This window comes from Schistocerca cancellata, chromosome 7 (assembly GCF_023864275.1).
Source record: "Schistocerca cancellata isolate TAMUIC-IGC-003103 chromosome 7, iqSchCanc2.1, whole genome shotgun sequence".
Lineage (NCBI taxonomy): Eukaryota > Metazoa > Arthropoda > Insecta > Orthoptera > Acrididae > Schistocerca > Schistocerca cancellata.
Genome location: NC_064632.1, coordinates 611,538,552 through 611,562,982, shown reverse-complemented (window position 1 = coordinate 611,562,982; position 24,431 = coordinate 611,538,552). Strand labels below are relative to the sequence as shown.

General features: G+C 40.3%; 1 protein-coding gene across 1 annotated transcript in view; it reads left to right on the top strand.

Annotated features, from left to right (window-relative positions):
• The first annotated feature begins 2,255 nt into the window (after window positions 1–2,255).
• LOC126092292 (uncharacterized) overlaps window positions 2,256–24,431 on the top strand; it is a 230,263-nt gene continuing 208,087 nt past the window's right edge. The window contains exon 1 of the mRNA XM_049907811.1: window positions 2,256–2,523. Within this exon, the coding sequence (XP_049763768.1) occupies window positions 2,368–2,523 (156 nt within the window). The 5' untranslated portion in view covers window positions 2,256–2,367. The remainder of the gene's footprint in view (window positions 2,524–24,431) is intronic.

Below are 24,431 nucleotides of genomic sequence, written 5' to 3'. Positions count from 1 at the left end.
ATCACGTAGACCATGATACATAACATGCCTGACAATGCTGTAGAATTACTTCTTCAAATCTATAATGGAATTTGGATGCATCAAGAATACTGGATTCAAGAGGCCACACTTCATAGAAGAGGTAAGAGAATTCAAATAATAATTGAAATATCACATACGGTTTAAACATTAAACGAAACTACCCTTGCCCATTCGTACTTATGGTTTCAAGCAAAGGGTTTCCTACTTAATGAAAGTAAAGCACAGGTACTTATCTTCAGTCTCAAAGAGATTCATAACCATCGTGAATTAGAAACTGTTAAATTTTTGGGTTTTCTTGTTGACAATATATCTATCTGGGAACCACACATTAGAAATATATCTGCGAGATTTTCCTCAGTTATTTATTTAATTAGAAATTTAAAAAGATGTGTTCCAAATAACTATGTAAAAGCACTTAGCCACATGTGGCCCACTGGGACCATCCGACCGCCGTGTCATCCTCAGCTGAGGATGCAGATAGGAGGGGTGTGTGGTCAGTACACTGCTTGCCCGGTCATTATGATGGTTTTCCTTGACCGGAGCCACTACTATTCGGTTGAGTAGCTCCTCAATTGGCATCACGAGGCTGAGTGCACCATGAAAAATGGCCACAGCGCATGGTGGCCCGGATGGTCACCATCCAAATCCCGGCCATGCCCGACAGTGCTTAGCTTTGGTGCTCTGACCGGAACTGGTGTATCCACTGCAACAAGGCCATTGCCTAATAACTATGTTAGATCAGTATATATTTCTTTCTTCGAAAGTATCACATCATATGGAATTTTATTGTGGGTAGCAGTTATGTAACTGAAGAAAGTAATAAGAATAATAACAGATTCTGATGAAACAGAACATTATAAACCTCTGTTCGTTAAACTGGAATGTCCGACAGTAGTAAACTTATTCATCTATAATATTTCATTGTATGTCAGAAACAATGTTTCTAATTTTGTATTGAGAATTGATGTACATAGTTATGACACTGGTAATAAACATGTGTAAACATGCCATATCACAGATTATCTAAATCACATAACTCCTACCTAGCCCTTGAACTAAGGATGTTTAATAGACTGAGCAGATTTAAGAATCACCTGTAAATATATTTAAAACTAAATTGTATAAGCTACTCGTAAACAACCCTTTTTACACAGTTGGCGAATTTTTGAAGACAAAAATACTTCCTTCTAAAATGTAGTTTCTATATTCACCTATTTCAGGTAAATTAAACTACTTTGATATAGTAGTTAATGTAGAAATGTATGCTTTTGACTTTGTCTGTTGCTGTAACAACTATATTTCTCACATCCTATATAATATTGTCAGACTCGAAAAGTGTACTTCAAGCAGTATCAGATACAAAAACCTCAAAATCCACCTATTAGTACCTACTTCAAGTTCTTTATTGGTATTGTGAATGACTCAGATGGCAGAAACGAATTGCCTTTATGTGGGCGAAAGCCCATTGTGGAATCCCAGGCAATGAAAAAGCAGATCGATTGGCAAAGCAGACTATGAGCAATGGGATAAACTAGATATAAAGCTTCTGCACACAAAATATGGACAACTTATTTGGAAAAAGGCATATTTATTCTGGCAGGAGGAATGGACGCCTAGCTCCGAAATAAATGAGGCAACTATGCGCAAATACAACCACGAATTCGGAAACGACCTTGGTTTTAGTACGTTTGTAGACCCCCCGACAAGCAACATCCACACTAAGGTCAGTGGAGCATTTCCAAAGCGTTTATACCGACTGTGTGACTGCATATAAATCAAATAGCAGACAGTGATTGTGACAATACTACATATGAAGTCACGAACTATATATTATTTCAATGCAGAAAATATAATGAGGCGAGGTGCAAGTTTTTAGTATTTGTTATCAAGAATAAAATCCCGCAACCAATGTCAGTCAAGTCCTTCCTATCTCACCAACCATTAAAACCTACAAGAAGATAATCGAATTTATGTGTAACCGACATATAAAAATATAAAATATAGTATCGACTGTTAGAAACAGGAAAGGGCAAGCTACACTAAAAGACACGGATATTGAGTGAGGAAAGTTATTATTATTACGCAGTAATGTTGTCTGGCCGAAGTCAGAAAAACCATACAACAAACAATTGTATTCCAACTCTGGTGTCGAGACATCGCAAAGCGAGCTTTCAATTTACATGTACATCTGTAGCCAGTTTTCATCTTCGAAGTTTGGGTGCCTTGTCCCGAGATTGGCACCGGCGAAAATATGAATCGTGAAATGTTTAGCATTTGTGTTGTGGTGTCGAAATGCCTAATAGGCAGCTGAAATAGTGCGAAAGGCTTAGTTATGTTAGAATTGCCATGTTACTTGTAGTGTATGTTAATTGCATAATGTCAATAAACGTGACAGTTAATGCAAATCCGGTAAGTGTCAAAAGAGGAAAGATGTTGTTGACAGATGTCAACGAACTGAAGAAGCAAGAATTAAACAGACGTCGAAGGATTCGAATAGAACAGGTTTGAAATACCTCTGTGTGTGTTGTGTTGTTCAAAAGTCTTTGACGCTATGTTATTGTGGTGTTGTGAATATGACTGTGTCAGTGAAGCTCTTGGGAATTTGATAACTACACAATTCTTTGGGTTTATTCAGATTATATGTCCAGTTGCATAGCTACTCATCTTGTAAGATCGTATTAGACAGTGTTATCCCGTTTACTGAAATGAATGAACTGTTTATTATTGGCAATCCGTCGGTAGAGTGAAAAGACGTTACTTTCAAGGGGCCCACATGACATTTACTTTGTTATGTATTTGTGTGACTCCATGACAAGTGGTGTACATTAAGGGATAGCCTCCCCTCGATCATCACAGATTGTGTTAAATTTTAGTGTGCACATTGCAATGAAAAATTTACAAATATCTTGCTCCCAAACGTTGTCTGAATAACGTACATTTTGTAGGTTTTCTGGCATTTGGCTCGCTACTTTTGCTCAAAGTGGCCCTCAAAGTTTTCAATATTTGTAGAAACAAAATTTCTTCCAAGTTGTAGAAATCTCACCTTTTTTTTTTACTCTGTAGTAACTTGTCTATGGAACCAGTAACTTTTGACATTTTGAGTTCAACGTTATTGAGATAGGTGGGTGAAGTTACCTGAAAACAAATTTGCTGCCTAAGTAAATGGTTTGTCAACCCTGATATCGCAGAAGGGACGCTTTGTGCATAGTTGTCAGTTACAGTATTACTATAAGCTTGTGTTTGTCCATTGCGGCTTGTGCCATTATAAATTAGTAAGAAAGAAACTTGTGTCCTCTGCCAAAAGGCCACACGCGATTGCCAGGTTAGTCGAGGACTTTCTCCAGGCTCCAAAGCCTACTAGTGAGTTGCTTAATAAATATTTCCAGTGCTCCAAGCCTCTGGAGATTTTAGCAGAATTTTCCAAACCTTATGTTTGAGTAGCTTTCTGGCTCATGAGCCAACATACTGGCATTCAATGGGGAAAAAAAAACAGTATTGCTGTTTTAATGATTTAAATTTATCAACTGTAGTAATGACTGCTTCTGAGGAATTGTGTTTCTCAAACATTGGCAAACCATCAGCTATTGGCAAATGTGTGTGTATAACACACTATAATGGATACAGTATTGAAACCACAAATTCTCGGACATCATCAGATGGTTCTGATATTTTGCCAGCTGATGATAAGAATTCACTCGACAACCTTTTCGTTTGATTTGTTTTCAAATCAGGTTGAATAGGTTAGCGATTTTGTATTGTTTCAGCAACTCTTGAAACCAAAGGAATCCTTTCTCCTGAGAAGCTCTACCTGATTCAGTTTGGACCATCTGTACAAATTTGATTCAGTTGTGTTCAAGTTTTGCTTACTGAATGTTTGTAGTTGCAAAGGCGTGAGGATTTTATAGTGCAGTGGAGTCGTAAACTAATTCATGTAGACAGTTGTTTTACATTGCTCCTAATCACCTGAAGTCTTGTGATCAGCATTTATACCAAAATCTGTGAGGTGGTAGTACTTGTTGATGAGGTACTTGAAATTTTTGTACTAGGTAGCTGAAAGATATGCTTTTCTGTAGATTTGTCACTTACAGTTTCAATAATCACCCAAGTTTTGTCAAAAAGACAGAAGACACGAGATGCAAATTGTATCTTAGCCTATCACTCTTCTTCTTCTTTTTCTTCTTCCTCCTCCCTCCTCCTCCTCCTCCTTCTTTCTTCCTTGGCATTTATTCCATTAGTATGGTGTACACGTTTCAGGATTAGACCAGTTTTGTTTTATTATTTAACTTTGTGGCCAGATACTCGTTCTGACAACAGTCATCCACACTAAGGGACAAATCGTGTGTGCCATCTGCCTATATATCACATAACTGTTTGTATATTGTATTCTTTAAGACAGAATTTGGGGACCAGTCCAGCATTTGCCTAAACATACATGAGAAGCTGCCTAATTAGACCACCACAATCAGGCTGGCCGGTGTACCAACACACAACCGTTAATTTGGTGCATGGATTCAGTCTGGGTCTTGTCCATCTCCCTGTACCTTTATCTAGCATGCTGCACATTATGCTGTATGAGCACTGTATGTGTCGTGAATATCGTGTTTCACATATTGTCCCACCACTGCAACATGCAGAAACCTGCTTGTGAACTTCATTTTCATATCTGTAACTTAATAATGAATGAAACACATAATTGAATCTGCAAATATAAACAACACGCTGTACCAATAATTTCATAAACAACACTTTGTACTAATAATTTCAAACTGCAAATGTCTTTATCTGTCACCAATCGTGCTAAAACTTTTGCATTGTATGAGGGTTGGAACTTTAATAGTGGCAGCTATTAATTTACAGCTCGTACAAAATTGATACATGTTTCAAAGTTTTACTGGCCTTCAGAGTAGTCGCCAGCATTGTGTAGAACCCGTTGCCAGCAATGTGGAAGTCGTAAGATACTCTTAGCAGTGCCAGTTGTGTTGACAGTTTGAGCGGTGCAGTCTATTGCCCAACGAATTTGTAGAAGATCTGAAGTGAATGCCGTGAAGTGTTTCCTTCAGTTTAGAAATCCATTTGAACTTATGAGGGCTTAATTCAGGGGAGTGCAGTAGTTGGTGTTGCACTTAGCAGCCCCATCAGTCAAACAAATCAGTAACAGCTTGCACTGTACATGCTTGAACATTGTCCTGCAAAATGATGGTCAGGCCCTGCAGAAAGTGTCATGACTTCTGTCAGCTGGTCGTAGGTTGTGTTCCAAAAATGAACAGCATAGAGACAGAAGTGATGACATTTTCTGCAGGACCTGACCATCATTTTGCAGGACAATGCTCAAACACATGCAGTGCAAGCTCTTACTGATTTGTTTGACTGATGAGGCTGCTAAGTGCTATACCACCTAATGCACTCTCCTGACTTAAGTCCTCATAAGTTCAACTGGATTTCTAAACTGAAGGAAACACTTCATGGCATTCTCTTCAGAACTGCTACAAATTCATCAAGCAATAGACTGCACCACTCAAACTGTCAACACAACTGGCACTGCTAAGAGTATCTTACGACTTTCACATTGCTGGCAATGGGTTATGCATAATGCTGGTGACTACTTTGAAGGCCAATAAAACTCTGAAACATGTATCTGTTTTGTACGAGCTGTAAATAAACAGTTGTCACTATTAAAGTTCTGACCATCATACTTGCTCATTTTGCCAAACATGAAGATGGTGGTACCACCTGTCAGCTTTGACCCCTGATTCCTTTAGGCTGGCAGACACCCTATTTCAAGCTTATACAATGCAGCAACTGTTATGTCACTCTTTACACGCGTGAACAAAAACAGATAATATGAAAAATAGTTTCAGAAATGTGTGAAACTAACAGAACAATTGGGGAATTAGGGGGTTTGCTGGAGGGAAAAATTAAATATATTACAACCCTAATAATGCAGACATAAAGCATACTGAAATCCTCGGCAATCAATAGAACCAGAATAAATTTTTAAAAACTGGTACTGGAAATTTGACTTGGCTTATACAGCTCGAACAAATTCTACGAACACACACATAGTGCCAGAAATTTTACTTGACTTATATAGCTAAAACGAAGTCTACGGTACCACAAAGCCAAAACTCATTTGTATAATTAACATTGAAAATAAATGTAGCTAAGGTGAGCTTCACAATATGTACCAATCGCAATCCAACATAGTTACAGTTAATAAAACAATCCAAAAATTCATAAAAAAAATTAGCATCAACACCTCCTTTGATATATAGGAAATAGTGTTAGGCACATAAACACACATACCATTCATACTAAAACTATAAACTACTTACCAAATAAAATCAGCCAAGACACGAATTTTGCAATACCAAAACTAATGTGTCATCAACACACACTCTCAAATGGCCAGCTTAGGCTTCTCAAACCAGGAATCGCTCTACATAGAACATACATACATATTCTGCTGGCAGCACCACATATACAGGTCCAAGTTGCAGAAACTTCGTCAATCTCATACCGTCGCCACAAAGAAAACACTTCACAAGCTCAGCAAGTAAATCAAATAACTGTAGGAATTTAATTGTGGTCTACATGTTGCCCCCCATTGCAACATGCAGAAATCTACTTGTGGACATCATTTTCATATCCATAACACACAATTGAATCCACAAACATAAACAACATGCTGCTCTAATAATTTCAAAGTACAAATGAATCTATTACTCATAATCGACAACATCAAAATAACTTGTTAACAGATTGCGTCCGACTCTTCCAATTTTTATCTCGGAAACAGCATTCTGTGTGTCCAATGAATCACTAACATCATTCGCAAACAATTGAGAGATGTAAATATCCCACACTAAAGACCATCACCGTAAACTTCAACATGACCTCTATAAACACTTTCCATTTCATATTCATTGCATCACCATGCTGTCACACAGTACAACAAAGTTAAGTCGCATGTTGAAGTAGACTGCAAACTTCAGCTTACCCCTCATTTCCGATAAAATAGACAGCAATGGGATGCACAGTAGTATGGCTGTTTTCCTGTTGAAAATCTTGGACAGCATTCAGGACAAAAAGGAGTAATTGCCTGCAAAGTGAAGCGGTATATTTCCTTCACCAAGCTTACAGTGGTGCTTCACAATTTTGAGATACTGTGTTTGATTTTTGGAAACAGAGGTGTCAGTGATGAGATCAGAGAAATTTATACAACAAAATCATCTGCTGACAGTTGCTTAACTTAAAGTGATACACAATCTGTTTGAATCCACTGTTTGTACTCCAGTTTGTGTAGGATAGTTGCCCTTGGACAGATCAGTAAGGTGTGATTTAAATGCATTTTTGACATTCCTCTGCATCACCTGTCCCCATCCCAGTCATTTTTGTTTCTCAACAGTTCATCAGCATGGAAGCCTTTTAAATCACATTTACTGACTCTATGAATTTTAAGTGGGGTTACACCAAGAGAACTCAAATGCCATTAAATTAGTTTCATGCTTCTGGCTGCACACCTTCATCAGGTTAAGCCTAAACTGTAACAGCAGTTAATTTGTTACTCCATATGACAGCATAAATACAACATTTGTCCAGTTGGACCTTACATGCTGAAATTTATCAGCTGAATTGCCAGAGTGTCATCAGTCAGATTTTTCCATTTGTGACAATTTTTCTTTGAGAAAGAATTGGACTCAGTAAAATGGTTTTATGATGAAGACAAATTATACTTCCATCACTGAGCTCAGCCCAGGACAATTCGACAACAGTTCCTTTTTTCCAGGAGAAAAGTCTGCAACACTTAGCAGCTTTTTACAGGGATTGTATGCCAGCAGATGACAACAGAAAGCATTCAAATTATCAAAAGAACAGTTTCACAGATCTTCATTTACAGAATTCATATATATTCTAATCAGTAGTATAATCTCAGTTTCAAAACTAAAGTTTGATTTAATTTTAAAAGTTAATTACTTTTTCCTTGTATGATATGGTTTACAAATATTTGTAATTTTTATGTTACGTGTATGACATCAAACACTGTAAAATAGACTAACCAAAAATAAATGTAATTATGCACCTGAGAAAACAAATAATAGTTCATCTATTTTTACATTAGCTTGTAGTTGATGACTGTTGCACCACCTTCCTTCACAAAAACAAATTTCATTACCAATAGGCCTATACAAACATTGCTATTATTTTTTGCTGATTGCTGTAGCTCATGTTCGCCAAGCTACATTCCTTGGGGGGTAATTACCAGCAAATCAGTTATGTGTAGATCTTAAGAGTCAGATTGATGTGTGAAAAGAATAAGCTTAGTAAAAGTTGTTTTTCATCTTTATATACATATTTTACTTGAATGAGCTAATAGTCATTTGCATGAGAAACTTTACTGGATAATTGTAGATCTTTAAGGATGAAAACATTCACAGAAATTTCGTGTTTTTCTGAGAAAAAGATGCTCTTTCAAGTGATACTTAATGCTAGCATCTATCAGTCATCCTTCCTGAGTCACAAAAGCTCAAAAATCACTTATTGCCATAGCAGCAAATTTTTCATGCAGTTTCATCACTGTCTATCTTAAATACTATGAAGCCAAAGTGATAAAACTTACAGATTTTATAAACAAGTTGCTAAAGGTCACAAAAATATAGGTTTCTAATACACGTACATAAAGAGGTCAAGTTATGTCACCTTGGAAGAAATTTTGGAGCGAATAAATTTATTGACAACTTTGAGTGCCCTGGGAGTAAAGATAGTGAGAGAAATGACATAAAACTTACAGAATGTGCACAATGCAAGCTGTTGAACTACCTTGCCAAGTTTTATAGCTTTATCACAGTTATCCACAGAATTACAGCACTACCTTCATGCTCAAATTTTGGAAATGTCACCGTGTCAATTGCACACCTATATTTACAAGGCTCTTACAAAGAATAAAATTTGAGAGCAATAAATTTGTGATCTTTCTTTGGTTATTTAGCAGATGTGCTCATCAGATTTGAACAAAATCTGAGATTTAGCACTTGACATTTATGTTGGATGTAAAATGAACATCACTGACACGAATCTGATAATACAAAAGGTAATAGCTGTATTGAACAGATATATCTACACCCATCCTTGTGGAACTACTGTGAAGTGAATGGCAGAAGGTACTTCCAATTATTCCATGTTAAATTGGGATTTCCTCCTCCTCCATATGAGTATGGAGCATGGGAAGTATGAATGCATACAACATCTGCATGCACTGTAATTAGTCTAATCCTGTCATTGCTGGACCTGTGCAAGTGATACATAGGGGACTGTAGAATATTCCTGGGTTCTTCACTTAAGAGTGCCTGTGAAAACTTTGTACATAGTCTTTCATGTTATATGGGGTTACAGAAGTGTCAGATTCCACCTGTCCGCTTTGACCCATGACATCATCAACATGGCGGAAATGGCTATTCTAAGCATCTCCAATATGACGCCTATAATGTCACTACATACACATGGTAACAAACACAAAAATACATATAAATAAGGCAATAACATCTCCCTCCTAAAATACAATCAAACAAACGTGACAACTGCGGGAAATTGGGGGTTTTAGGGAGGAGACAAGCTAAATATAACAGCACCATGATCCAAAAGCACACAAAATGACAAAAAAAATGTACAGGAATCGGACACTTCCCTTGACCTATATAGGTCAACTGCAGCTGACGATACCAAAACACCAACGCCTACAGCAAAAACTGTGGAAATTGGAATCAGACACTTCTGTGGCCACAGCTGACGCTACCAAAACACCAATAGCAACATAAAACTAAGAAAATTAGTCGGTCATTTCCATTGACCTATATACGTCAACCATAACTATTGATACGAAAAAACCAACACCTACAGCTATGAAAACCGAAACCACAACAACTCAAAACTTCAAAAGTCAAATATCTCTATGTAAATGAAAACACATTCACTGCATAATAAATACACAAAACATTACAACTCAAGAAAAACAGACCCAAAAAAAATTTCAACACTGCATAGTAGGTGGCGGTGCGCGCGCGCGCACACACACACACACACACACACACACACACACACACACACACACACACACACACACACGGGGTGCCATCAAACATAAGAAAACGACATCTACAAACACAACCAACCCATAAACTCCGCACCTTAATGACATCACACACCACAACACATAAGTTATGGGTCAAAGCAGACGGGTGGAATCGGACACTTCCATTAACCCTGTTACACTGTTGTTGGTGTCAGTCTTTAGGCATCTGCTAGTTCATGTTTTACATCATTTCCGTGACATTCTACATGAATCATACTTACCTGTGATCTTATTGCTGTCCATATGTTTCTATATTGAGTATCCGTTATTCTTATATGGCTACCACAAACTTCAGCAATATTCTAGGGTGTGTCATGTATTTGATTTCCTTTGTAGGCTGTTTACATTTTCTGAGTAGCCTACAAAGAACCGAAGTCTACCAGCCATATTACTGACTCCATGTGATACATCTGATATCCTTCGCAATTGTTAAATATAGGTATTTGTAAGAGTTGACTGATAGCAGTCGTGACTCATTGATAGTATAGTAGTATGATACTGCTTTTTTGCATTTTATATTTCTGAATATGTAGTGCATGTTGCCAGACTTTGTACCACTTTGAATTTTCATCAAAATTTGACTGAATATATGTGCAGCTTTTTTAACATAATATCCACATCTTATTTTATTTATCATTCACAGATCATGAAAATGACACAAAATTTGATAACTGACACTTTGTAGTTATATAGTAATAATTATTTATAATAATTATATTTATTACATTTTACATTTAGACTTTACATTGAAAATTACACATATTCAGATTTAAGATACCATACTGTTATGAAATTCTTTACTCTTGTAAACACAGTTGTTCATAAGTAGATTCTTTAGAAACCTCTCACAGTAGTTAATCTAACAACAGTGAAGAATCTGGAATGATATGGATAGATTTACAGAGGGGTCGAGCAGGGTATGAAGTCACGATAGCTGTTGGGGACCTGTGAAGTGCCAGTGACACTAGTAAAATGTTATTAGAGTGCAGTCATTTATTCTCGTCATTCCTTCTCACCAGGCTTGACTGTTGCTCATTCAGCTGCATGTTGGGTTCTAGCTAATTGTCCAATCAGCTCAGTGGTAGCATGCCTAGATGAGAGGTTTGGCGATATCTGTGTTGCCAGTGAAAAGGTGTGGCTGTTGCCCAGCATGAAGTGGTCTCGGGCAGGCTATTTGTTGTCCGCGTCTCACTCTGGATTGTAGCATGACTCTTGATGACCTGTCTGTGGTGTACCTGATGGGAGTTTTGTGGTCTGTTGGTCTCCTTCGTAACTCTTGAAGGTTTCAGAACCCAGAGATGCCTGAGGGCTGAGTAGGAACCTGGATCTCAAGAGGCTTCTGCATTGAAGTTCAGTGCTGGCAGCACCCTGCATTGTGGTGTTGTTGGAAGATAGTCAGTTTCCCCTTCGGTAGATGGTAGGTGGCGAGCAACAGGAAATTCATCAGGTGGAGATCATAATCTCAAGTATCATCGGCTAGTTCATAGACTGTGCAGGAGCATCTAGGACATAGATTCACTGCTGTATCGTAATCAGGTGCCATTACTGTGGATGCCATCTATCCCAATAATCAACTCATGACGAGATCTGGGGTTTAAAGAGAGCTGGTGTGAGGCTATGACACAAGACTCAGTTTGTAATGACCTTGTGTCCACCTTATTCTGCTATATTCATTTAACAGGTTGTTAATTGTTGTGTCAGTTTCCTGCAGTGTGCTCGGGTCGACCGAAGCGTCCGATCCCACTCGTCGGCTTTGACCCGTGACGTGAGGCTGTTTTGGTGTGTGACGTCATGACGCCGCGGAATTTAGTTTGTGAGAGTGGCGTGTTTGTAGGTGTCATTTTGATGCAATCGGTGGTGCTCTCTGGTGATGGTTTTGGTTTAGTTTGCGAGTTTGGCGTCGTGTGTGAATTGCGTTTTTTATGTCTTTGGTAGGTACGGATATGACTGACAGGATCAACAGTTTTCAGTTGTCTGCTATGATGGGGGACAGTGCGTTGTCTCTAATAAAATTTCTTCAACTATTCGGATTTTTTGATGAAGTCGTGAAGTGTTCAGTATGTCGTGAAGAAATGAGGCTTACTTAAAGTTCCGGCGTCGCGGACCAGGGACGGCTGTATGTGGAGATGTCGTAAGGATAACAGGTCAGGGGAAGTGTTCGATCCGAATGTGTGGCTGTGAATGTTGGGAGCTGCTGTTGAGCTATGTAGGTCAAGGGACGTGTTCAATCCCAATTTATGGGATCGGGAGCTGCTGTTGAGCTGTATAGGTCAAGGGAAGTGGCCGATTCCAGATGATATTGTGTTTAGTGGTATTTGGGGAGTTTTGTGATGTCGGTTTTTTTCGTTGTTTTGCATGGTTTTGTATGGGGGTGGGTGTCTAAATTTGTTTGTATTTAGTTTGTCCCCACCCAAAAACCCCTATTTACCGCGCTTGTCCCGTTAGTGTCATTAGGCTTTTTGTGGAACATGTGTGTGTTTGTTTTTCGATGTATTTTCGTCCTCATAATGTGTACGTAACGACTTTATATGTGCCATATTGGAATCGTGGTTTATGGTCATTTCCGCCATATTTGTGACGTCATGGGTCAAAGCAGACGGGCAGGATCGGACGCTTCCGTATTTCCGTGTGCTCATGTGAAAGAGAGTGTTTCTTGCAATATGTCTCATTAGCTAACAAATAGGCTTGTCTTTCTTTGGTTTTCTGTCACAGTCTCCTTCCTCACTCAACAAATGGTCTTTATATGTGTCAATGACCTAACTCATTTCCTGCTTCCATCTTTCTCTGCTGTGACTTGAGTTTGCTTGTGGCCGTGTGAATGGCTGCAGTCTCAGAGAGCTGAAACTAGTGTAGTATCTGAGACTGCAGATGTGTGTGCAAGTTGTACTTGCGTGCTCGCGTTTGTGTGTGTGTGTGTGTGTGTGTGTGTGTGTGTGAGTGCGTGCCTGCTGCTGACAAAGGCCTTAATGGTCGAAAGCTATGTTTGTGTGAATCTTTTTATTGTGCCTATCGCGGCTCAGCATCTCCACTATATGGTGAGTAGCAACTTTCCTTCTCTCGTATTGTTACATTCCATCCTGGATTTTCCATTGTTTGACTTGAGTCTGTAGCTGCCTTTTATTTTTTTTAAAATTGCCATTTGTTTTCTTGGTTGCTTCTCAACCTAAGTCTTGAATCTTAGTTGTCTTAATTAATATACTTTGCCATTCTGTCCTGGTTGTGTACATTAGTTACACTTCCCACTTACATTACTTATAAGTAGTTCGCATCCATTCCACCAGTACCTGGTGGATGGTTGCCTCATTTGAATGAGATGTCTTACGCTTTACGCAACACTAAGTCTCACAAATGAACATTAGAACCAATATTATGCTTGTTGTTGATGCACTGAAAATAAATGTATTTTGTCTAGATTTCTTGAGATAGTTTCACATGTTGCATTACTTGATTGACTTAAATTTGTCCTTTTTCTGGAGTTATTAATTCATCTAGGGATTGTAGCAAAGTGGAATGTAAGGTATCACTAATAAAGATTAAGTTTTATTTAGGTAATATATGTGGTCGTTACTGCAGCCAATACAACATTGGTCTCAACATGTTAATAATTATTATGTCCATGATGGTAGCTGGAAAGTGAAATTGTCTTCCTGCTGTTTCACATATAGTTCTGTTAATTAAAAATCCATTGCCCTGTAATTCTAGTTTCATTATGCTGGTTGGCTTGCCATTTTTATAGCAAGTGATAGTTACTGTTTCAGGTGTAAATATGGAGTAAATGAAGCAATCTCCAATTTTCTAGAATTTTAGCTGAGGAGTTAAACCTTTGTGTTCACACTCTACCACTTCCGTTGTCCCTAAGAACAATTACATTTCACGTGACTGGTTGTTCGTCCAACAAGAGTGATAATCCATCTGCAAAACAGTCTTGTGACTGTGTTATGAAGGTGCATTAGTGATCATATAGGTTTTGGGTCGAATGCCCATATGCCGCTTCATCCGCACATTTGTACCGGAATTTGTGGCACATGAAGTATTAGTTTTATATGACCTGGAGATATACCTCCAGGGTATGAAGCTGGACATCATCCAGTGAAAACACAATAAACAGTTATAGCAGATTTGCACTTCCATTCAATTTTGATATAGACTATTTTATCATCTGTGATTTTAAATTGTTTGAATTTCCTTGAAATTATGTACATATTCTCTGTTGTTTTGCTGTCTGAAGGATCTACTGAAAAGTGGGGCATTGCTACTGGCGACTTAAATTCACTTGAACTTGACTGTAGATCTTGTGCAGCCTGCAAAGATTCTAATTAAACCATCAACTCATCATGGCATAACTTCTGTTGAGCATATTCCTCTAATAATTGTGACACTCCATCAAATTGGTTATAATATCACTGATAGTAGCTCGCCTGTACCTATCATTTTTGTACAGTTTAACACTATCTTATATTTATACTGAAAATACATGCTGTAAGCCCCTCTCACACATAAAAAGTATTATATTGCTGGGTAGCTCTTCTGACAATGGTGACAGTACATCTGTTTACATGTCAGTACTTGCAGGTATGCGAGGAATATATTCAATTTAAGAATTTGGATTCTGGTACTTATTTGGTTGGTGCACTGACTCTGCTGCTGTTGCTGCTTCCTCCAGCTGTTTCCAGAAGTTTGGTGCTTGGTCATTTAATTATTAAACTGGACACAAGATGTTTTCCGTTTGTTTATTTCCAAAAGCCACGTCATTTCCTAATTACTGCTGTATATCAATCACAATTTATAAAATCACAGTTCATTGTGCATCGTTACCAAGTGTCAGAGTGTAACAAGCTACTAGCTTCTACCACTGATGTCTGTCTCTGATAGACTGACAAAGTACTTTCCCTTTCTCTGTACACAGAAACAGATGCTTTTCAATTTGTGGGTAATGCCACGTTTACTAGTCAATTAAATAATTTTGGTTTAATAACTTCAATTCTTGGAGTTATATGATTGTTTGGGTAATTGTATTTAGTTATTATAATAAAGCCGATAAGTGAAAACATAGGAGAATTGCCATTTTTAAGTCTTTCTTTAAGCTAGTCAAATTTGGTCATTAATCAGTCATTGAATCAGTCTGTAATAGATGTGATTTAGAAATATAAGTGCAGTTGCACAAAAATGCCTTTAGTTTGCTCGCAGTAATAAATATTTAAATAAACTTATAAACCTTCTACTTTCCCTGTGAACATAAATATGAAAATTGTAGAGAAATTGTTTTACAGAGGTAAGGCATTTTGCTATTATGTGATAAAATTGTTTTAATTATGGTGTGGATTGTATCTCCTTGCACTGACAGTCATTAGTGTTTGTTCGTGTACCTGATTTGGACTAAATTTGGAAATATAGCTGTAATATGAAGAAAATGCTGTTAGATTGATATCTTCGTTAATGATAAAAGGAGGTGTTCTATGTCGGCCATAGATGTTAGAGATTGTGTGACATAACATAATATGTCATCTCTGAGAAATAACTTTTCTAAGTAAAATGTAACGTCAATAAGATTTAAAGAAACAATAAGTACAGACACAAAGAAAAATTTCATGCATAAGATACAGGGCGTATTGCTACGATTCAAGAAACCATATGCATCTTGCCTGTGATTATTCACTGACCGAAAGAATAAGTTATATGACATGACTTGATAAAAATTTTCTGTCATGTAGTTGCACACACAGGTTAGTAATGCTTTTGGCCTCAAGACCTTTTGTTGGTTAATATAATTTCTTTTAAATTAAAAACAAGCTCAGCTTTTAAAGAGAGAATAATATGTATACCCAGTGGAAATTTTATTTTAAATTTTCAATGATTGTACACCATGAATTCATAGCCTCTGTGAAAAACCCTTAAGATCAGTGCTCAAAATACCCCCAATTTTACATTTCTTCCTAGTAAGGTTTACTTCGATATGAAGTTCTTATTCAATGTCTCGCTTAACTTCTTCCTGTTTTTTTCCTATTGATATTTGATGCGACTGAACAATTTATAAGTGGCACAAAAGACAAACGGTTCACTATATGGGTGGTGTCAGAGTTAAGGGAATATTTTAGGTTGTTGTAGACAGGGGCAGCATGAGAGAGGAAATGCTGATGTAGTCAGTGTTGCCAACACAACTTGCAACATTTAGCTTCACCGCGCAGTTATGATATGACTTCTGCTAGATTGCAGCGATAATTTAAAAACAAGACAGCCAACACAAAGTGTTCTGCACTGAGCCAATACGTGATGAAGGGGCCCAGCCACTAACTTTTCTTGTGCCACTTATAACTCGGTCTCATCTTTTTACATGTATTTCCAATGCACGGTATTCAGCAAAAATATCAATCATCGACCTTTTCAATTCAAACACTGAGTTTGGAGGAATATGCTTGGTCATAATTGAGGAAACGCCACCCGTTTCTTGCTAGTGAACTGTTATTGGCTGGTGACTTGTTAAGTCACCTAATAGCCAGTGCAGCCACCGTGCCACACTAACACACGTAAAATGAGCTCACCTACTGGATGTGTGGGGGAGTGGACCTTCAACAACCAGAGTGCAAATAGGGGCGAAAGCATTTTGGGTAGTGCTGAAAAAATACTTTTTGTGCAAATGATGTGCTGTGACAGAGACTTCACACAGAAACAGAACAAGGGTTTAGAGACTATAGCATTCAAATCTGACATGGTACAGTTGCAAAAACTACATAGGCCTTACACTACTCACATATATACTTTGCACCACACACGCTACACACTGTAGATCGTAAAGATTGACAGCAATGATAGAGAGCTTCAAGCCTAAAATAACATTTTTACAGTGGTGAGCATATGAAGTGCAGTTCGTAAGAAAAGTGTTAAATAATAACAGCAATGGTGACAAATTTTGTCATTAAGCAGCTGCTGTCATGTTTTTGGTTTAATTCAACATGTTCATTAAATTTTGCATTTTTCTGAGTGAGTACAAAGGAGTCTCTCTCAAAAACCCGTGTTTCAAAAGTATAATTTGTTGTTGTAGCTTGTTGGAAAATAGCTCATGACGAGTTTTTACGTGCTGTTACACATCTGTGTTGTTTTGTAACTAATGAAATCCATTACTAAAAATTATTGTATAAACATTGTACTGTACATTTAATTTCCTTCACTTAGTTTTTTACAAAGTATTGGAGAGGATTGCAATTTTTAATCATATATGCCAAGTACTTGTGTTTTTGCTCGTATTTTAGGGATTTGAACATTTTCCTTGATTTTGCATGTTTTTAGTTTTTCGTTTTATAAGTTTGGACTGCACAAAAATGTACAATAGGGGTTTCAGTGAGAGGTATACGTATAGAAAAGTTTATGAAATAATATTTTTTGTGTCGTTACATCTACTGTGCTTGTACCTGGTTACTATGCAGGAGTAATATTTTTCGTGATTGTTTTCTCAAAATTCTGACAGAAATTTTGTATGAGCACTCTTTGTTCTTAAATGATTAATCAAACAAAGCATTCGCTTAAATGAGAAAAAGTATTTTTGATACAATGTGTATCAGCAGTGCAGGATTCATATTGGATTTATTTATAACCTTGATTAGTTGTGCATTATGTTGTTAGTAAACAGATACTAAGTAGGGATAGCCATTTGTTTTAAATTCATATGCACAAAAATAATTTTGTTTGTGTTCTGTAGGAAAGACAACAAACATTAATATTCTGCACAATTTGCTGCTCCTTCATTCCATCTCTGTTTTTCATATTATTGTTATTTTCTTGGTCAGACAACTTTCATGCTGGGGCAAACACTTGTGTTGGTATCAGTAATAAGATGTTTTATAGTAGTGTTACTTAAGCTATGCAAGTTATGTTTCAACTCCAACTTTTAATATTTCACTTGTTTTGGTATCAAAACATGTTTACTGTTACACAACACATGGCATAAAAATAATCCCTAACCTGGTGCCTTTCCAGACCAAAAAATCTCTCTTTTCAAACATTTCCAAAAATCTCCTCATCTTTTGCAACTGCATGGAACTTTTCCTTATATGACTTCATTTACCGACAAATACCTTAACTCTTCTACTCTTTAACATAATAAAATAAATGCTGTGTCCATGAATAAACATGAATACACGTTTTTTGCTGGTTTGGGACATACCCCTTGCTAAATCTACGGAGCAAGAACTAACTTGTTTTGCCAACTTTTTTATTAAGAAACTACAGTAAACCAAAAACAGTAATATACTCTTCAGAGACAAAAAACCAATAATGATCCCATCTGTGGAGCAAGCAAATAACAACTAATTAGTTATAATCGAAGTTCCCTTCGACTCTATACCTGTACAACTGTTCTACCTCAAAGTCAGCGGTTAGCAACTGGTAGCCTAAAACAACAGAAGCAACATCTCACAATCGTTGTGGAAGAGAGGGTGGACGAGGTGGCACACCACTGTACCGGCCAATCTTCTCCACACTCAATGAGTCGGGAACTGCCTGCTGAACGGTCGCACGCCGTATTATCTAGCCCTGGGCAGAAGGATATTTCTGGGACTATTTGCACACACGTGATCGCCAAGAAATAGTTCATTGATCATCGTGCTCCCTTCCTCTGCTGCTGGTTGATACCCTCTGATAGACATTGGCCATACCTACGTGTTTGTTGTCAGCTACGGTACTTGCTTGTAATCACTCTTGTGTCGGCCAGACTTCACAGCGGAGTCAGCAACGCGCATCACTGGTCTGTCTGCAGAGTTGCCACGTCTGTGGTGACTGCAGCACCTCTCACACGTCTTTCATACATTGTCGCAGCTTTCATAATACATCTAAAATTCCAATGGTTGTCACAGCCAATGTTTACCTGACCTTCCCCCACCTCAGCTTTTTCTGTTTGAATTTGTGTTTACTGTTTTAAAGTTATTCTAATTTTTCATAAGTAGATATTTATGCAAATAGGCTAATAGATATTAGATGACTTTTCATAACAAAGATACATGTATAAACTGATATTAAATAGTTTGGTGAATGACTATTTGAGCCGTAAACAAACAGGTAAGAAGATTAATTTCTTGTCATAGTTGATAGATCTGTGTTCTTATACTTCTCATGTGTATTAGACAGGGCTTTGCTGTTAGCTATCATACTTGTACAGCTTTAGTTAAGTGACATTGTGAATCCTAATAACCTTCAGTATTTTGGATACACAATCAATAAGGCTTTTCTACTACCTCAAAGGGACCTATGTGTATGTCAAAAAGGTTCTTTATTTCAGCAGTTATTTTATTCTTTTTTTTTTCCACACAGAGATTTCACTAACACCAAGTCCTCCAATTTAAATTTTGAAAACTTGCCTTTCACATCATGCCCTCTTCTTATTTCTTCTTGTTTTTTCATAGTATTCCTGATCCTGACTTCCTTTCCTCTTAAGACATGGTTCTATGAGCTGGATTTCTATATTTTCTGTAAAGAAACTTGTCGCCCTTCTGTCATACATGAATCTGAAGGGTGGGAGTCCAGCTGATGGGTGTTGCAGACTGTTCACAATCTTCAGAGTCTGTGACATATTTTATCCAGTCTACTTGGTTTTTGTTACAGTAGGCTGTACAAAGCCTTCCAGTTTCCCTCCCCTCAGGGGGCTCATCATTTAGTTGCTGGGTACGAGCTTGGTGACCCTGGGGTCCCTGAGCTGGGGACTGGGTAGCGCCACCAGTCCTCAATACCGTAAGCTCTGAGCGTGCTTTAACAACCACTGTAAGGCGTGACAGTGGAACGCTGTACGGCACAGAGGCCGGGGATCTAGGCTTAAGTACCTGGGTTGCGAGGTTGGTATGAACCTCTATAAAAAAAAAACCTCAATCTCAAGGTGTGCTGTGCGCCGAGGAGACGCATGGCTTTTGAGGTAGAACAGTTGCTAGCGGGCGACCTCTGGGGAACCTGCCGCCCCCCCCCCCCCCTCCAGTTGTATTAGGCTTACCCAGGCAAGCAGGGCTTTGTCTGGGTGGACATTCCTTCCCCTAGCTGCTTGTGGGACCACCATGAAACGAAATACGAATAGTGCGCAAGCACGAGTCTCTAAGAAAGGAAAGTTCAATCCTTTACAGTATGACCCCAGTTGTTCCCTTCCCTGTCCACACCAGGGGAGGAACAGTGGTCTAAATTACCTGGTGAGACTTATTCTCCTCGATTTCTGGTTTACAGCCGAACAGATGGGGACTCATTTCTGACCACAAAGCCTCAGTTTTTTGTGGAAAATTTAGGGGACAAGTTTGGAGAAGCTGAGGGCATGTCTAAAATGAGGACTGGAGTAGTCCTCATACAGACAGCATCCCCAGCACAGTCACGGGCATTGCTTGCTAGTGAAAAGCTCGGTGATATTGCACTCTCAATTGTACCTCATAAGAGCCTCAGTATGGTCAGGGACTTGTTTTTCATCGTGACCTGTTGTTGCAGTCTGACGACAAGCTCCGTGCAAATCTGGAATGCCGCAGTGTCCACTTAGTACGACGTGTCTTCAGGGGACCTAAAGATAGTAGGGTCGCCACCGGCGCCTTCATCTTGGCTTTCGAGGGAGACACCCTGCCCGAGAAGATCAAGGTGATGATATATCGATGTGATGTTAAGCCTTACGTCCCTCCTCCCATGCGCTGTTTTGAGTGCTGAAGGTTTGGGCATATATCATAGAGATGTGGCTCCAACCCTACCTGTTGGGATTGTGGACGTGCCTCCCACCCCAACGTCCTGTGTTCACTGCCCCCTGTTTGTGTCAACTATGGACAGAAACATTCACCTTGCTTGTCAGACTGCGCGGTTTATCAAAAAGAATGGAAGATTATGGAGTATAAGGCGTTAGACAGGTTCACTTACACAGAGGCTAAACACAAGTACAACCGACTTCACCCTGTGCACATTTCATCGACATTTGCTGCAGAAGCTTCGATGTCGCCATCCCTGGCGATGAGCCCCCAAGCTCAGTTGCTTTTTGTGGGCCCTCCAGCCCGGCCGCCTATTCCTGCCCCCTCATGTAGTTGGGGGAACACCCTCTTCCATTGCTCCCCTGTTATCAACATCAGGTGTAACAACCCCTTCTTCTTTGGAGACTTCAGTCCCCACCTCTGAGCCGGACCCCCTGCGGGTCCAGGTTAAGAATAGGCCCAAGGTATTCCTGCCTGTCCTTTTAGTCAAAAGGAGTCCCTCCCCCTCAAGGGTGTAGTTTGTGCCTGCGTCCGGAGATGGATGGTTCACCGACTTACATTTGTGGTAATTTTGGTTTTTCGCTTGTTCTGGTTTCTTCCTTCCTTTCTTTGTCCTTCTCCCTCCCTCACTGTCTTCCTTACTTTTTACCTCCTCGCCTTCTTCTCCTCGCCTTCTTCTTCACCCTATGGTCTCTGCCTCGGCATTTGAGACAGTCTGTCCTTTCTCTCCTCTCTACCTTTTTTTTCCCTATTCTTCTTTCCTCCCTGTGTGTGCCTGAAGGCCGACCCACGCGTTCGCACGCATAGCCGGTGACGGGGTAACGCGTAATTCCCCGCCCTGGGTAGACAAGTAAGGCACGCACGTACCCCCTGGTAAAGGCCAGGCCCAGGGAGGGGTGATTGCCTGAGCTGACACCTTCCGACCATGCCGATTGGTCCCTCCGTCCATTTCTCAGGAGGTATGACCTGAGATGTAAACATTCACCTAAGGCGGGAGCGTCCTCTAAGAGGGTCCCCACAAGGATGGAGCGCGCCATTGGAGATGCTGGCAATCATGGGGGATTCCTCCGCAATGGATTTCTCTTCTCCTCTCTCGACTTCTGCCCAAAAACGGAAACTTGACCAGCCATCAGTGACAAAAGTACTACCGCTTGCCCCGAAGTTCCTCATAGTTTCTAGATCTGAGGACGGAAAGGATTTTTCATCTGTCAACCCTTTCGTTATTCAGACGGGCATAGATGCCATAGCCGGACCTGTGAAGTCTTGTACCAGGATGCGTAACGGTACCTTGTTGTTGGAAACTGAGAGCACCTTTCAGGCATAAACACTCCTTCAGGCCACACTCCTGTACATGTTCCCTGTCCGAGTGGAGGCTCACCGCACTTTAAATTCGTCACGTGGTGTGGTATATACTAGATCACTCAACGGATTGACTGACGAGGAGATTCAGTCTTTCCTCACTGAGCAGGGCATGACGGCTGTCCATAGGGTCATGAAAAAGGTCGAAAATGACCTTTTACCGACCCGGACACTTTTCTTGACCTTCGATAGTGTTCAGCTGCCGTCGCGCATCAAAGCGGGCTATGAGGTTATTTCTGTTTGCCCCTATGTCCCGACACCTACTCGCTGCTACCAGTGTCAGCGTTTCAATCACACCCGCCAGTCTTGTTCTAATGCAGCTAAATGTGTCACTTGTGGCAGGGACGCCCATGAGGGTGACTGTCCACCTCTGTCTCCTCATTGCATGAACTGTCAGGGTGGCCATGCAGTGTCCTCCCGCGACTGTCCCATCTACAAGGATGAATGCTGTATACAGGAAATTCGGGTCGAAGAGAAAGTGCCCACCTCGGCTGCTCGCAAGCTATTTGCTAGTAGGAAGCCCATGCTGCTCCCAGCGGTGAAATACAGTACTGTCCTCGCCTCTCCTCGGACTACCAGGGAGGTGTCAACGCAGACATGCGATCTGACCTTTAGCGCTATGGTCCTCCGTTCGGCCAGTGCTAAGATCGCCCGGTCAACTTCTCCTCTTCCTCCCGTCACCCACAAGACACAGGCACCTTCATCAGCTTCTGCCAAGACTAAGACCCAGAAGTCAGATGCACGGGCCTTCAAGAAGGAACCGTCCCGTGAAGACTTCCTACGTACCCCGAACTCCCAGCCATCGACCAGTACTTTGACTAAACTTCCAAGAAGGCTCATAGGAAGCAAAGTTCTCCTTCTCCGCCACGGCGCATTTCTTCTCCTGCGCCACCCAGCAGTTGCCGCCCCAGGCTGTCAGCCGTTTCGCCTGGCTGCACCGCTGGTAGCCGAACATCTGGCCGTTCACTGGCGGAGGAAGCCCCCCCCCCCCCCCCCCCTCCTGGCCATCTTAACATGGTGGCCGACGAACCTATTGCAAAAATGGACGATGACTGTCCGCCTAATGATAGCTGCAGCAGTGCTCGCTCGAAACCAGGCCCTCAGCGGCCTTTGAGATGACCCCTTCTTGCCTTTTCTTTTTCTTCTCACGATGGCACTTCTTCATTGGAATATTAGCGGCATTCGCTCCAACCGAGAGGACTTAAAGTTGCTGCTATGCTTGCACTGTCCGCTCGTTGTAGCTCTCCAGGAAACGAAGCTACGCCCATGTGATCGAATTGACTTGGCACACTATGCCTCTGTGCGTTTTGACCTACCCTCTGTGGCAGGTATTCCGGCTCATGGAGGGGTTATGTTGCTGGCCCGGGATGATATCTACTACGATCCCATCACATTGCACACCGTTCTGCAGACAGTTGCCGTCCGAATTACTCTCCCCACTTTTACATTTTCCATTTGCACCGTTTACACTCCATCGTCGTCTGCCATTTCTAGGGCAGACATGATGCAAATTATTGTTCAGCTATCTGCACCATTTTTGTTTACTGGAGACTTCAATGCCCACCATCCCCTTTGGGGCTCTCCAGCATCCTGCCCGAGGCTCCGTGTTAGCAGACCTTTTCAACCACCTCAGTCTTGTCTGCCTCAATACTGGCGCCCCTACTTTTCCTTCGGACGCAACTCACACCTATTCCCATTTAGACCTCTCTATATGTACTACCCAACTTGCATGCCGGTTTGAGTGGTACGCACTTTCTGATACGTATTCGAGCGACCACTTCCCTTGTGTTATCCATCTCCTGCATCATACCCCATCTCCATGCTCAACTAGTTGGAACATCTCCAAAGCAGACTGGGGGCTCTTCTATTCCTGGGCAACTTTTCAGGATCAAACCTTCGCAAGCTGCGATAGTCAGGTCGCACACCTCATGGAAGTCATTCTCACTGCTGCTGAATATTCCATCCCTCATACTACTTCTTCTCCACATCGCGTACCGGTCCCCTGGTGGACCGCAGCATGTAGAGACACTTTACGTGCTCGTCAACGTGCTTTATGCACCTTTAAGGACCACCCTACAATGACGAATTGTATTAATTATAAACGATTACGTGCACAGTGTCGTCGTGTTATTAAAGAAAACCAGCTGGGCTGCTTTCACAAGCTCCTTCAACAGTTTTACTCCTCCTTCTGTTGTCTGGGAAAGCCTGCGCCGGTTCTCTGGCACTCTGGTCCACTC